This window comes from Nerophis lumbriciformis, linkage group LG10 (genome assembly GCF_033978685.3).
Source record: "Nerophis lumbriciformis linkage group LG10, RoL_Nlum_v2.1, whole genome shotgun sequence".
Taxonomy (NCBI): Eukaryota; Metazoa; Chordata; class Actinopteri; order Syngnathiformes; family Syngnathidae; genus Nerophis; species Nerophis lumbriciformis.
In genome coordinates, this window is record NC_084557.2 from 54,683,831 (window position 1) to 54,698,075 (window position 14,245).

The 14,245-nt window shown below is 42.5% G+C and overlaps 1 protein-coding gene across 10 annotated transcripts in view; it reads right to left on the reverse strand.

Moving 5' to 3' along the window:
- LOC133612196 (DENN domain-containing protein 2A) overlaps nucleotides 1-14,245 on the reverse strand; it is a 70,815-nt gene that overhangs the window by 13,352 nt on the left and 43,218 nt on the right. For all 10 annotated transcript variants that reach the window (XM_072914003.1, XM_072914004.1, XM_072914005.1 and 7 more), the window contains 8 exons: nucleotides 11,641-11,744; nucleotides 11,379-11,576; nucleotides 10,370-10,463; nucleotides 10,246-10,296; nucleotides 9,977-10,164; nucleotides 6,354-6,463; nucleotides 256-325; nucleotides 73-150 (listed from right to left, as the gene is read on the reverse strand). In XM_072914003.1, coding sequence (XP_072770104.1) covers nucleotides 73-150; nucleotides 256-325; nucleotides 6,354-6,463; nucleotides 9,977-10,164; nucleotides 10,246-10,296; nucleotides 10,370-10,463; nucleotides 11,379-11,576; nucleotides 11,641-11,744 — 893 coding nt within the window. The remainder of the gene's footprint in view (nucleotides 1-72; nucleotides 151-255; nucleotides 326-6,353; nucleotides 6,464-9,976; nucleotides 10,165-10,245; nucleotides 10,297-10,369; nucleotides 10,464-11,378; nucleotides 11,577-11,640; nucleotides 11,745-14,245) is intronic.

Consider the following 14,245-nt stretch of genomic DNA (forward strand, 5'->3'; position numbering starts at 1 on the left):
TGCATCTACAAGCACTTGTAGGTGCGGCATAAGGCTGCATCTACTGCTTTTGACTTTTCTTGGAAGTCGTACCTTGGAGAAGAGGTCGAAGCAGCCCAAGCGGCTCACGATGCAGTAAACCTCCGGGAGCCTCCGGCCTTTACCGCTGGGCTGTGGGCAAGCAGAGAGAAATGTGAGGTTGAAGTGTGGCCAGTGCGTTAGAGCCAAGGTGCAAACAGGAGAAAATACATTTGGTATTTGTTGCAATAAAAGTACCAGTAATCTCCTGCAGTAGCCAAACCGCCGACTTCCATCCTCACCAGTCAGCACAAAAGAAAAGGTCTCACTGGAGAGATGAGACAAATGGAGTGGATTATATTTATATAGCGCTTGTTCACAAGAGACTCAAAGCGCTCGACACATTATTTACTTGAATGTGTGGCAGCAAAGATGAGTGCATGACAAATACAAGTCATCTGAACTAGGAAGAACATTTTTCTCTTTTTGTTTTCTGTTTCATATATTTGTTGTTACATGAAACAAATGAGCACTTCTCACTTGAACCACTAGGGTGACTTTATTCTTCATCTGTCCTGAGCTGAGCTCATGCAACAACCTACTCTTTCAAATGGGTCTCCATGTTATTGTATTGCTATTATTATATCTGAGTCTGTGTATTTTATTGTTGAGTTTATGTCTGATGTTGGTGCTGCCTAACTGAACATTTTATGGATCTTGTTGACATACGTCAACCTGCCAGGGACTGCAGATGGAAATTATACATTTACATGTTTATATGTTCATGAATGTACATTGAGCCATGTAATAAATATATAACAAACTAGCAGGAGTTGTATTACACATCTATGAACAAGCTTGTTGATGTCTTCTTGTGGCAAAGGTTAAGTTGGGAAAAACACGGTCATAAATTATTTAAAGGAGCCATATGTAATATTGTCATGTCAAGTCATCATTAATAAATCATCTTCTTGTCCAATACATCTATAAGTGATAACAGATTACATTAACAGCCCCGAAATCTTGATATTGTTTTCATTTCGATGCCCCGCCCTCCACCGTTTGACCAATGAGAAAGTCTGTGAGTGTGTCACATCCAGGTTGCCATCTTGGTCTGGCTACTGCCACTGGTAAAGTTACTAAACATGTCAGACCCTAGTCCATCTAAAAGTTACCATTCTCAACGTGTTCATTTGTCTCGGGGATGTCTTTGAAAGATGGAGACCATTGAAGATTGTTTTCATCTGACGCCAAACTTGCTCATTTCCTCCTTGATAGGTAAGTCAGGCATTTACCTTTTCTTATTACTTGTAATGCATGAACATTTGGTATGTAAACTATATTGTCAATACAGTCTATGATCTTGTCTAACAAAGATAGTAACGAATGCTTAGCCTGGTCAATGACACATGGACATACATGCTAACATATGCTAGTTAGCATGTATGTGGCTGTGTCATCCAACTGACAGGACAACATGTATTTAGTACAAATAAAAGCTGTGTGTGTATGTGTAGTGTCAGTACCGATTTCCTTCTCAACATGCTGAAGAAATGGTTCCAACATTGTTCATCATGGCAATGTGAAAGGTATGGAGACAATAATTCCTCATTGGTGTTTGCATATTGTGGACTACATCTACCAAGTTATATGGCAATCTGAAAGGTTTGAAATAGTAGTTTATAGGCACACTTTAGTAAAAGGTCTCTTTAGTTTTGGGCGTACATTAGTCTGCTAAGCCTGCTCTACTTATTTTCACCAGTATAACCATTGCTAGTGTTGGTTGTAGTCTGATAGTACTGACAATAACCATGTGATTGTTGTGATATTGTACACAGGCATGACCTACTTCTTCCTGAAAATAGGATGGGAAGGGGGGGGGGGGGGACTACAGACCTTAGACCGGGATTGCAGTACCATTTCTGGCCAAATTATTACATGAACGTTTCTGTGCGGCCTGGTAGCAAATGTGTCACAGACCGGTGGTTGGAAACCACTAATCTACATTTCAGCTTCATTTTAAAGCAGTGTGCGTGGCACTGGGAGCAAGAGTTACGTGTCTTGCCCAAGGACACAACGGCAGTCACTAGGATGACGGAAGCTGGAATCGAACCTGAAGCCCTCAAGTTGCTGTCTCGGCCGCTCTACCGACTGAGCCACGCCACAACACAGACAAGACAAATGACCTTTAGGGTGCGTTCACACTCCTAACGTTCAGTCTGGTCAGAGGGAATGGTGTTAAAAGTTCTAGCCAGACTTCTGGAATATTGTGGAGCAACCAAAGCTTTAACAAAGACAAACGTTGCTAACTTTCTTCTAGGCCAGTGATTCTAAAACTGTGTCGTAGTACGTGAGCTCCATCAAATCACTTGATTAAAGTACAGTGTTTTATTTTTCTACATTCAAACACAGTGTTACCGTTCAAACTGTATGTAATGTTACAGTGGCGACTCTCGGTGGTACTTTTTTCAGGTAGTTTGAAAAGCATGTCTTCATAGACGGACATCCCTCTGGTCCGCTGCCCCCAGAAGCCCGGAAGATTCTGTTTTGTTCCGTGAGGATGCAGCATGTCTGTCGTGTACAAACCCCGTTTCCATATGAGTTGAGAAATGGTGTTAGATGTAAATATAAACGGAATACAATGATTTGCAAATCCTTTTCAACCCATATTCAGTTGAATATGCTACAAAGACAACATATTTGATGTTCAAACTCATAAACTTTATTTTTTTGCAAATAATCATTAACTTTAGAATTTGATGCCAGCAACACGTGACAAAGAAGTTGGGAAAGGTGGCAATAAATACTGATAAAGTTGAGGAATGCTCATCAAACACTTATTTGGAACATCCCACAGGTGAACAGGCTAATTGGGAACAGGTGGGTGCCATGATTGGGTATAAAAGTAGATTCCATGAAATGCTCAGTCATTCACAAACAAGGATGGGGCGAGGGTCACCACTTTGTCAACAAATGCCTGAGCAAATTGTTGAACAGTTTAAGAAAAACCTTTCTCAAGCAGCTATTGCAAGGAATTTAGGGATTTCACCATCTACGCTCCGTAATATCATCAAAGGGTTCAGAGAATGTGGAGAAATCACTGCACGTAAGCAGCTAAGCCCGTGACCTTCCATCCCTCAGGCTGTACTGCATCAACAAGCGACATCAGTGTGTAAAGGATATCCCCACATGGGCTCAGGAACACTTCAGAAACCCACTGTCAGTAACTACAGTTGGTCGCTACATCTGTAAGTGCAAGTTAAAACTCTCCTATGCAAGGCAAAAACCTTTTATCAACAACACCCAGAAACGCCGTCGGCTTCGCTGGGCCTGAGCTCATCTAAGATGGACTGATACAAAGTGGAAAAGTGTTCTGTGGTCTGACGAGTCCACATTTCAAATTGTTTTTGGAATCCGTGGACGTCGTGTCCTCCGGACCAAAGAGGAAAAGAACCATCCGGATTGTTATAGGCGCAAAGTTGAAAAGCTAGCATGTGTGATGGTATGGGGGTGTATTAGTGGCCAAGACATGGGTAACTTACACATCTGTGAAGGCACCATTAATGCTGAAAGGTACATACAGCTTTTGGAGCAACATATGCTGCCATCCAAGCAACGTTACCATGGACGCCCCTGCTTATTTCAGCAAGACAATGCCAAGCCACGTGTTACATCAACGTGGCTTCATAGTAAAAGAGTGCGGGTACTAGACTGGCCTGCCTGTAGTCCAGACCTGTCTCCCATTGAAAATGTGAAGCCTAAAATAGCACAATGGAGACCCCCGGACTGTTGAACAACTTAAGCTGTACATCAAGCAAGAATGGGAAAGAATTCCACCTGAGAAGCTTCAAAAATGTGTCTCCTCAGTTCCCAAACGTTTACTGAGTGTTGTTCAAAGGAAAGGCCATGTAACACAGTGGTGAACATGCCCTTTCCCAACTACTTTGGCACGTGTTGCAGCCATGAAATTCTAAGTTAATTATTATTTGCAAAAAAAAAAAAAGTTTATGAGTTTGAACATCAAATATGTTGTCTTTGTAGCATATTCAACTGAATATGGCTTGAAAATGATTTGCAAATCATTGTATTCCGTTTATATTTACATCTAACACAATTTCCCAACTCATATGGAAACGGGGTTTGTACGTGCTGGAGGGTTGGTGTGTGTCTTTCTGGCACGTTCTGTGTTGCATGTTTTATTTGTCATGTGTTCCAATCCATTACGTTTGTGTGGTTGATGCTTGTTTCATCATTTGTGTGCTGGAGGTCGCTCCACAGCAGTGTTACAATGCAGAAATGACAAGTATGTGTTCTACCTCTGTGCTCTCTAAAAGTATATTTTGCAAGCTTTTTATATTGTAAAAAATAACCTACTTCACATTTTGGTTTGGAAAATCAGCCCAATGAAGTTAGGACTTTATGAATATGGTCTTTATGCTGCAGAATGTGTTCTTCTGACCAAAACAGCAGCTTGAACTCTGAACCCATCCATCCATCCATCCATCCATTTTCTACCGCTTATTCCCTTCTGGGTCGCGGGGGGCGCTGGAGCCTATTTCAGCTACAATCGGGCGGAAGGCGGGGTACACCCTGGCCAAGTCGCCACCTCATCACAGAACTCTGAACCAATGTTTGTTTTTTTACTTATGTTTTGAACTAAAGTACCAAACTACTGTGATGACTGTAATGTTAGTTTTTCAACTTATGTTTTGAACTAAAGTACCAAACTACTGTGAACACATCCTAAATGTACATTGATGGCCGACACCTTTCCCCCCTGCAGCTTTTACTTGCAGTTAATTAGTAGCCATCAAGAACGGGAGCGCTGAACTGCAAGCTCCAGGAAAGACAACCTATAACACAACTGCCACACTTCATTTTATGTGAAAGCCTGGGAATATGTGTCAGGAAAGTACTTTATCATTCCTTTGACAGACAAAAATACACGTGTTGCATGCAATTGCATATACTTTATAATGCATTATAATACATTCTAAACATTTTAGTTGAAATTTAAAAACAAACTTAAACATCTGCTAGACTTATGGATTAAAAGCAGGTTATCCATCACGTTGTGCACTGTTAAAACAACAACTGTGTCAGGCTTGTCCCTGACAGTTTGACTGTGTTTTAGTTTTTCCTCTGCGTTTGTCTTAGTTTTCTGTCAGCGCTTTTATTTTGTCTTAATTTCCTGATTGTCTCCCGGAGTGCTGCTTCCCCTCAGCTGTGGCTGATTGGCACCTGGCCACACCTGGTGTCAATCAGCCAGCTGCTATTTAAACCTGCCTTCCCCTCCAGTCAGTGCTGGATCATTGTCATTACTACCTGTCTTAACACTTGTCGTTGTAGCTCTGTCTACTTTTGTTTCACTCTGCTCATGTCCTAGTTCCTTTGTGTCACAGTAAGTGTTTTTGTTTCTTGTCCAAAGTTAGCCTCTGTGCTATTTTAGTTCATAACCAAGTTTGTTATCCACCTTGTGCGCGCCTTTTGTTGTTACCCTTTTGTTTGTTGTTTTGCCTTAGTGTTTAATTAAATCATGTTTTCTCGCACAATGCCTTCCGCCTTCTCTGCATCTTGGGGTTCGGCACCTACAACTCCTGACAAACTGTAGATTTTACTGTAAAAAAACTGATTATTTTTAAAACTGTGGTATTGTTTTTTCCATTTAAAATAATATGCTTTAAAGAAAACTATCAATTCTACAGTAAAATTCTGGCAACTGAGACAGTTTTTATACTGTAAAATCTACAGATTTTTTTTTTAAAGTGTACGTAAAAAATATCTACCAATCAAATGCATGGGCAATGATGTCATATTATTAAACACATGAATATTGATATCAATTCACTGTTACAAGCAGACAGAACTGAAATGAAAAGACTCATGTCAACCAAGCAGATGTGAGCTTGTATTTGCCAGGTTAGTTTGCCATTATTCATTTTCCCTGTTGAGCTTCTTCATGTGTCAGCAAGAAGAGCAGGTAAACCCTCCCTGTTGTTACCCACCTGGGGAAAAGCAGGTAAACCCTCCCTGTTGTTACCCACCTGGGGAAGAGCAGGTAAACCCTCCCTGTTGTTACCCACCTGGGGAAGAGCAGGTAAACCCTCCCTGTTGTTACCCACCTGGGGAAAAGCAGGTAAACCCTCCCTGTTGTTACCCACCTGGGGAAGAGCAGGTAAACCCTCCCTGCTGTTACCCACCTGGGGAAGAGCAGGTAAACCCTCCCTGTTGTTACCCACTTGGAGAAGATCAGGTAAACCCTCCCTGTTGTTACCCACCTGGGGAAGAGCAGGTAAACCCTCCCTGTTGTTACCCACCTGGGGAAGAGCAGGTAAACCCTCCCTGTTGTTACCCACCTGGGGAAGTTGTCCACAGGCGCCCAGTCTTTGGCGTCAGGGAAGCAGAACTGAGGGATGACCTTGAGCTGGTCCTCTGTCTCTCGCATGAACTTGAAGCTCCTTTCAAGCTGGATGGAAAAGAAGTGAAGGTTATGATTACATTTTCTTGTAATGCCAATCTCTTTCTTTTTTTTTCTTTTGATAAGCAGTTTTGCTGGTCGTGCAAATGAGAGGTTAAGGTTAGCTCGGATTTCAAATGTGCAATTTCCTTCTTCTGTCCACACACAAATATCTGCCAGGTGTCACAAACTAGCACATTTGATGTTTTCTTTCAAGAAAAGGTCAAATGAAATGTTTGACTTGTTCAGAGCTCCTTCATGTATTACATTTTGCTTATGTATTTCACACTTTTCCACGCTAACACCATTATATTGTTTACAATATTTTTCTTTGGTTTCTGGATTTTTGTGGACATATATGTGGACACATTTTTTTAAACTTGAACCCCTAAAGAGTAATGCAGGGGTCTGGAACCCATTGATTGATTGAGTACACATTTCATACAATTGACCACTAAATGGTAACACCCCAATAAGTTTTTCCACTTGAAGTCGGGGTCCACGTTCATCAATTCACGGCTCTTTCATGCCTTCACTCTGGCTCCCTTTGGCTTGCCTTTGAAACTAAATGGCTATTTCATTTTCATTGATTTTATTTGACTTAATTAATATAAATGAGTGATCTCATAACATATTTGAATATTTTGCTGATCAAAACGTAGGTCACAGCCCCTCGGTGTCGTCTCTTGCTGCCAAGCAATTGTATTGTTTTTAGCGGTCAATAAGCTAGCAATGGACAGATCGCTTCATAATAAAATATAAACTGTCATTTGTTTTCCTTATTTTAGTTGAAGCAAATATGCCACAGCTGCATGCCTTCAGAATATTGGAGTGAGTTGTTTTTTTTAAAAAAGGACCAGGACCAGAAGGACTAAAGGGTATTTTCAAAGTTCAAAATAATTTGGTGTTTTGCTTCGTTGAACCCAGAAAACAAATATGAGTCGTTTTCTGTCCAGTGTTTGATTTCATGAAGGCTTTAGTATAAGTGTGATGAAACTATGAGTGGTGTTATCATCGTTTTAGGGATCAGGTTTAGGTTTTATTTGGTGGGAAATGGGCTATAAAGGCTCTTTGTATCCTGAAGGTTGCCGACCCCTTTTGTAGCCTATTAACAGATCATTTTTATCAAATATTATTTTAGTATTTTAGGTTTATCTTTTTTTTAATAATATAACTAAATAATTAAAATAAAATGTAAATGTTATTATAAAATTACACTTGCATTACTTTTAAAATTTAATTTAAATTATATATAAATATATATACCGGTACATTTAAATTATATTATAAAATAATGTAAGTGTAATTTTATAATACATATATAAAATGCAATCCAGTTTTCAATAACATATCATAATTAAATAAATAAAATACAGCATACAGTATTTCTCCATCATAAAATGGTAAATGCATTATACTTGTATTGCACTTTCCGAGGTACTCAGAGCACTTGAACATTATTTCCACATGATGGCGGGAGCTGCCATGCAAGGCGCTAACCACCACCCATCAAGTGTTTTGCCCAAGGACACAACGGACGGGACTCGGATGGCAGAAGCCGGGATCCAACCTGCAACCCTCAAGTTGCTGGCACGGCCGCTCTACCATCCAAGCCACGCCGTCTCCCTATACAATGTTTCTATTTATAATTATTAGTTATTTATTTTCAGGCAACAATAGTGCTTTTCATCCATCCATCCATTTTCTTCCGCTTATTCGAGGTGGTGACTTGTCCAGGGTGTACCCCGCCTTCCGCCCGATTGCAGCTGAGCTAGGCTCCAGCACCCCCCGCGACCCCAAAAGGGATAAGCGGTTGAAAATGGATGGGTGGATATTCGAGGATGGGTTGCGGGGGCAGCAGCCTAAGCAAAGAAGCCAAGACTTCCCTCTTCCCAGCCACTTTATCCAGCTCTTCCTTAGGGATCTTGAGGAGTTCCTGGGCCAGCCGGGACGTGCCCTGGGTCTACCTGTTGGACGTGCCCTAAACACCTCCCCAGGGAGGCACCCGGGGGGCGACCTGACCAGATGCCCGAACCACCTCATTTGGCTCCACTTGAAGTGAAGAAGCAGCAGTTCTACTCTGAGCCTCTCCCGAAAGACCCAGCTCCTCACCCTATCTCTGAAACTCATCTCTGCAACTTGCATTGGCGACCTTGTCCTTTCGGTTGTTACCCAAAGCTTGTGACCATAGGTGAGGATGGGAATGTAGGTTGACCGTCAATTGAGAGCTTTGCCTTCCGGCTCAGCTCCTTCTTTACCATCACTGCAGACGCCGCACTGAACCGCTTGTTGATCTCTTCCCTCACTTGTGAACAAAACTCCGAGGTACTTGAACTCCTTGCCTTGGGGGAAGATCTCTCCCCAACACGGAGATGGCACTCCACCCTTTACGGGCGATAACCATGGACTCGAACTTGGAGGTGCTGATTCTCATCCCAGTCGCTTCACACTCGGCTGCGAACAGATCCAGTGAGAGCTGAAGATCCTGGCCAGATGAAGCCGTCAGGACCACATCATCTGCAAAAAGCAGAGACCTAATCCTGCAGCCACCAAACCAGATCCCCTCAACGCCTTGACTGCGTCTAGAATTCTGTCTACAAAAGTTATGAACAGAATCGGTGACAAAGGGCAGCCTTGGCGGAGTCCAACCCTCACTGGAAACGGATCCGACTTACTCATCTGATCATGCAGGGAGCGGACCACAATAACCAGACGGTTCGATACCCCATACTCTCTGAGCACTGCCCACAAGACTTCCCGAGGGACATGGTCGAAGGCCTTCTCCAAGTCCACAAAGCACATGTAGACTGGTTGGGCAAACTCCCATGCACCCTCCAGGACCCTGCCGTGAGTATAGAGCTGGTCCACAGTTCCACGACCAGGACGAAAACCACACTGTTCCTCCTGAATGCGAAGTTCCACTATCTGGCGTAGCCTCCTCTCCAGTACACCTGAATAGACCTTACCGGGAAGGCTGAGGAGTGTGATCCCACGATAGTTAGAACACACCCTCTGGTTCCCCTTTTTAAAGAGAGGAACCACCACCCTGGTCTGCCAATCCAGAGGCACTGCCCCCGATGTCCACGAAATGCTGCAGAGTCTTGTCAACCAAGACAGCCCCACAGTATCCAGAACCTTAAGGAACTCTAGGCGGATATCATCCACCTCCGAGGGGCTTCTTAACTACCTCGGCAACTTCAGCCCCAGATATAGGAGAGTCCACCACAGATTCCCCAGGCACTGCTTCCTCATAAGAAGACGTGTAGGTGGGATTGTTGAGGTCTTTGAAGTATTCCCTCCACTGATCCACAAGGTCCTGAGTGGAGGTCAGCAGCACACCATCCTCACCATACACGGTGTTGACAGTGCACTGCTTCCCCCTCCTGAGGTGGCTGATGGTCCGGTAGTCGTTTTCCATGGCTTTCGCCAAACTCCTCCCATGTCCTAGTTTTTGCCTGTGCGACCGCCAATAGTGATTTTGTGTTTAGTTATTTTCAGCCAATCATACTGTCCATCATTTACCTTGAGAGGGAACTGCTGCGTGACTTCCGGCAGGTATGGAACTCCAGCTTTGGTCTTGTGAAGGGCCACCACGATGAAATACTCAAAGAGTTTTCTCTCCTGCAACTCCATCAGATCTCTCTCCAAAGTCCGGCATCTCCCCGTCTGCCTCAGCATGGACTGGACCGACACTAGCATTTGGCTATGAGCTAAAGGAAAGCAAAAAAACACACACTTGATACAAAAATTGTCCATGTTTTGTTTACATTTGTCAATTAGGTGCCGCTCACCTTTTAGTTTCTCCTCTGTGTCGCTTTCGGACTCGCTGTTCTCATCTGTGACTGCAATACATCAAAACATGAGATGACTTTCTACAGAATATCTCAATTGGATGTCAAAAAGTTCATCCCTCACCTCTCCCTGAGCTTGACTCGGTGGACTGAGACACCTTCTTCATGCACTTTTTGCCTCTTCGAGCCTCAAAGACGCCATTGATCTTCAACACCATCTGGATCAATGAAAGAAGGACAACTTTAAGATACTTTAAGGTCTCTAAAGTACTTTTAAATTACTTTTCAACAGTAACGGTGGAAAAAACAAGCTTTGCTACACATCTGAAAATAAAGCCCAGAGTTCTGCCAGCCATCCATCAGTCATCTACAGACAGGGTAGGTGACTGATGGTTAGGGTCAGGATTGGGGTTGGGGTTTCAGGTTAGGGTTAACCTTAACCTAACCCTCTAGCCCTTTAACCCAAACCCAAACCTAACCCTCTAGCCCTTTAACCCTAACCCCCTAACCCAAACCCAAACCTAACCCTCTAAGTTTCAGTGAATAGACCAGTCCTTCTTAAATAGTGACCAAGCATATGTAGCGCTTGCCTTCACTGTGACTACGTTGGAGATGAAGAAAGACTGGTGTTTTTCATGTTAATACTATGCAGAGGTGTACTTACAACAATTTTATAGGCAAATGATACTATTTATAGTTTGAGTGGAGAGTTTGGGTGGCAACAGAAGAAATATTGGAATGGGCCAACTTAGCACGATGTTGCTGTTAAAAGGTTGAAGTTAAAGTTAAAGTAGCAATGATTGTCACACACACACCAGGTGTGGTGAAATGTATCCTCTGCATTTGACCCATCACCCTTGTTCACCTCCTGGGAGGTGAGGGGAGCAGTGGGCAGCAGCGGTGGCCGCACCCGGGAATCATTTTTGGTGATTTAACCCCCAATTCCAAGCCTTGATGCAGGGAGGTAATGGCTCCCATTTTTATAGTCTTTGGTATGACTCGGCCGGGGTTTGAACTCACAACCTACCCATCTCAGGGCGGACACTCTAACCACTAGGCCACTGAAAAGGTGGCAGTAATGCTAGCACTTTAGCTCAGGTAGCTATGCTTCAATCTGCTGCCTTGAGTCATACCTTTGGGATTTTCTTCCGCCGCCGGTTGTACGGGTCCCCAGAGAGACAGGGTGTGTCATCGGGGCTGCTGGGCGTGGATGGAGGACTGATGCGAGACGGCGAGGACACGCCGGCCTCCCTGTTGGTTTTCCTTAATTCCAGGACTTTGAAGCTCCGTCGCTCTGAGTTTTGTCTGAAGAAGCCTGGCTTGGTGCAGAACTTTTGGGACAATGAGCGCATTAGAGAGGGATGTGTTGTGAATGTACACAGGCCAACGTTGCACCTTAGGTGGAGTGTCAGGGATTGGTGAAGAGGAGACACATTTGCTACCCAGGCAACTTCTCTCCAGCTCTATGTCTTCGTAAGGATTCTCCTTGCCAGGAGGATCTTCAAAAAAAGCAGAAACACCTAGATTACCAAATAGTCTTTTATAGGATCACAAAAAGTTCCATTATCAGTCAGAAAATTCCTAATCCAGATGTGCAAAGAGCTAGCAGACAGAGCGGCGTGCTGACTCAGCTCAATGTGGCAACGCTGAGCATCAAACTTTCATGCCAAAGACTATTTTCCTTCTTCTTCTCATTGCGCCTCATATTTTAATGACAACCACACATCAAACACCAACATGTGAGTTATGACTTATTTTTTAACCCATTATAATATTAGACTTTTGTTTACGTAAGAAGAAGTTTCAAAGGAGCAAGATTAGTGCATGTGCCTCACAGTACCAAGGTCCTGAGTAGTCCTCAATTCAATCCCGGGCTCGGGATCTTTCTGTGTGGAGTTTGCATGTTCTCCCCGTGACTGCGTGGGTTCCCTCCACCTCCAAAGACATGCACCTGGGGATAGGCCCCTCCCACCTCCAAAGACATGCACCTGGGGATAGGCCCCTCCCACCTCCAAAGACATGCACCTGGGAATAGGCTCCTCCCACCTCCAAAGACATGCACCTAGGGATAGGCTCCTCCCACCTCCAAAGACATGCACCTGGGGATAGGCCCCTCCCACCTCCAAAGACATGCACCTGGGGATAGGCCCCTCCCACCTCCAAAGACATGCACCTGGGGATAGGCCCCTCCCACCTCCAAAGACATGCACCTGGGGATAGGCTGATTGTCAACACTAAATGGTCCCTAGTGTGTGAATGTTGTCTATCTGTGTTGGCCCTGTGATGAGGTGGCGACTTGTCCAGGGTGTACCCAGCCTTCTGCCCGAATGCAGCGGAGATAGGCTCCCGCGACCCCAAAAGGGACAAGCGGTAGAAAATGGATGGATGGAAGATGAGAGACATGAAATGATGTGTCAGTGATGTCATGCAAGAAGCTTTAAAGTGCTGTGATGTCATCCCTACAATCTTCCTGCTGGGAAATGTCACACATCATCCTTTCATTACTTTGCATTCGCAAGCCATTCCTGTAAGGGTTGCACTTTCAGTGCTGCTTGCATCTCGTCTTGGAGCTCTTATATCTAGTCTTGTACTTATATCTAGTCGTGTTTCTCTTATATCTAGTCTTGTATCTCTTATATCTAGTCTTGTACTTCTTATATCTAGTCTTGTATCTCTTATATCTAGTCTTGTACCTCTTATATCTAGTCTTGTATCTTTATATCTAGTCTTGTACTTCTTATATCTAGTCTTGTACTTCTTATATCTAGTCTTGTATCTCTTATATCTAGTCTTGTACCTCTTATATCTAGTCTTGTATCTTTATATCTAGTCTTGTACCTCTTATATCTAGTCTTGTATCTCTTATATCTAGTTTTGTACTTCTTATATCTAGTCTTGTATCTCTTATATCTAGTCTTGGAGCTCTTATATCTAGTCTTGTATCTCTTATATCTAGTCTTGTACTTCTTATATCTAGTCTTGTACTTATATCTAGTCTTGTACCTCTTATATCTAGTCTTGTATCTCTTATATCTAGTCTTGTATCTCTTATATCTAGTCTTGTACCTCTTAAATCTAGTCTTGGATCTCTTATATCTAGTCTTGGATCTCTTATATATAGTCTTGTACCTCTTATAACTAGTCTTATATCTCTTATATCTAGTCTTATATCTCTTATATCTAGTCTTATATCTCTTATATCTAGTCTTGGATCTCATATATAGTCTTGTATCTCTTATATCTAGTATTATATCTCTTATATCTAGTCGTGTATCTCTTATATCTAGTCTTGTACCTCTTATATCTAGTTTTGTACCTCGTATATCTAGTCTTTGATCTCTTATTTCTAGTCTTGGATCTCATATATAGTCTTGGATCTCTTATATATAGTCTTGTATCTCTATATCTAGTCTTATATCTCTTATATCTAGTCTTGTATCTCTTATATCTAGTCTTGGAGCTCTTATATCTAGTCTTGTACCTCTTATATCTAGTTTTGTACCTCTTATATATAGTCTTTGATCTCTTATTTCTAGTCTTGGATCTCTTATATATAGTCTTGGATCTCGTATATCTAGTCCTGTACCTCTTATATCTAGTCTTGTATCTTTTATATCTAGTCTTGTACCTCTTATATCTAGTCTTGGATCTCTTATATCTAGTCGTGTACCTCTTATATCTAGTCTTGGATCTCTTATATCTAGTCGTGTACCTCTTATATCTAGTCTTGTACCTCTTATATCTAGTCGTGTACCTCTTATATCTAGTCTTTGATCTCTTATATTTAGTCTTGTATCTCGTATATCTAGTCCTGTACCTCTTATATCTAGTCTTGTATCTCGTATATCTAGTCCTGTACCTCTTATATCTAGTCTTGTACCTCTTATATCTAGTCTTTGATCTCTTATATTTAGTCTTGTATCTCGTATATCTAGTCCTATACCTCTTATATCTAGTCTTGTATCTCGTATATCTAGTCCTATACCTCTTATATCTAGTC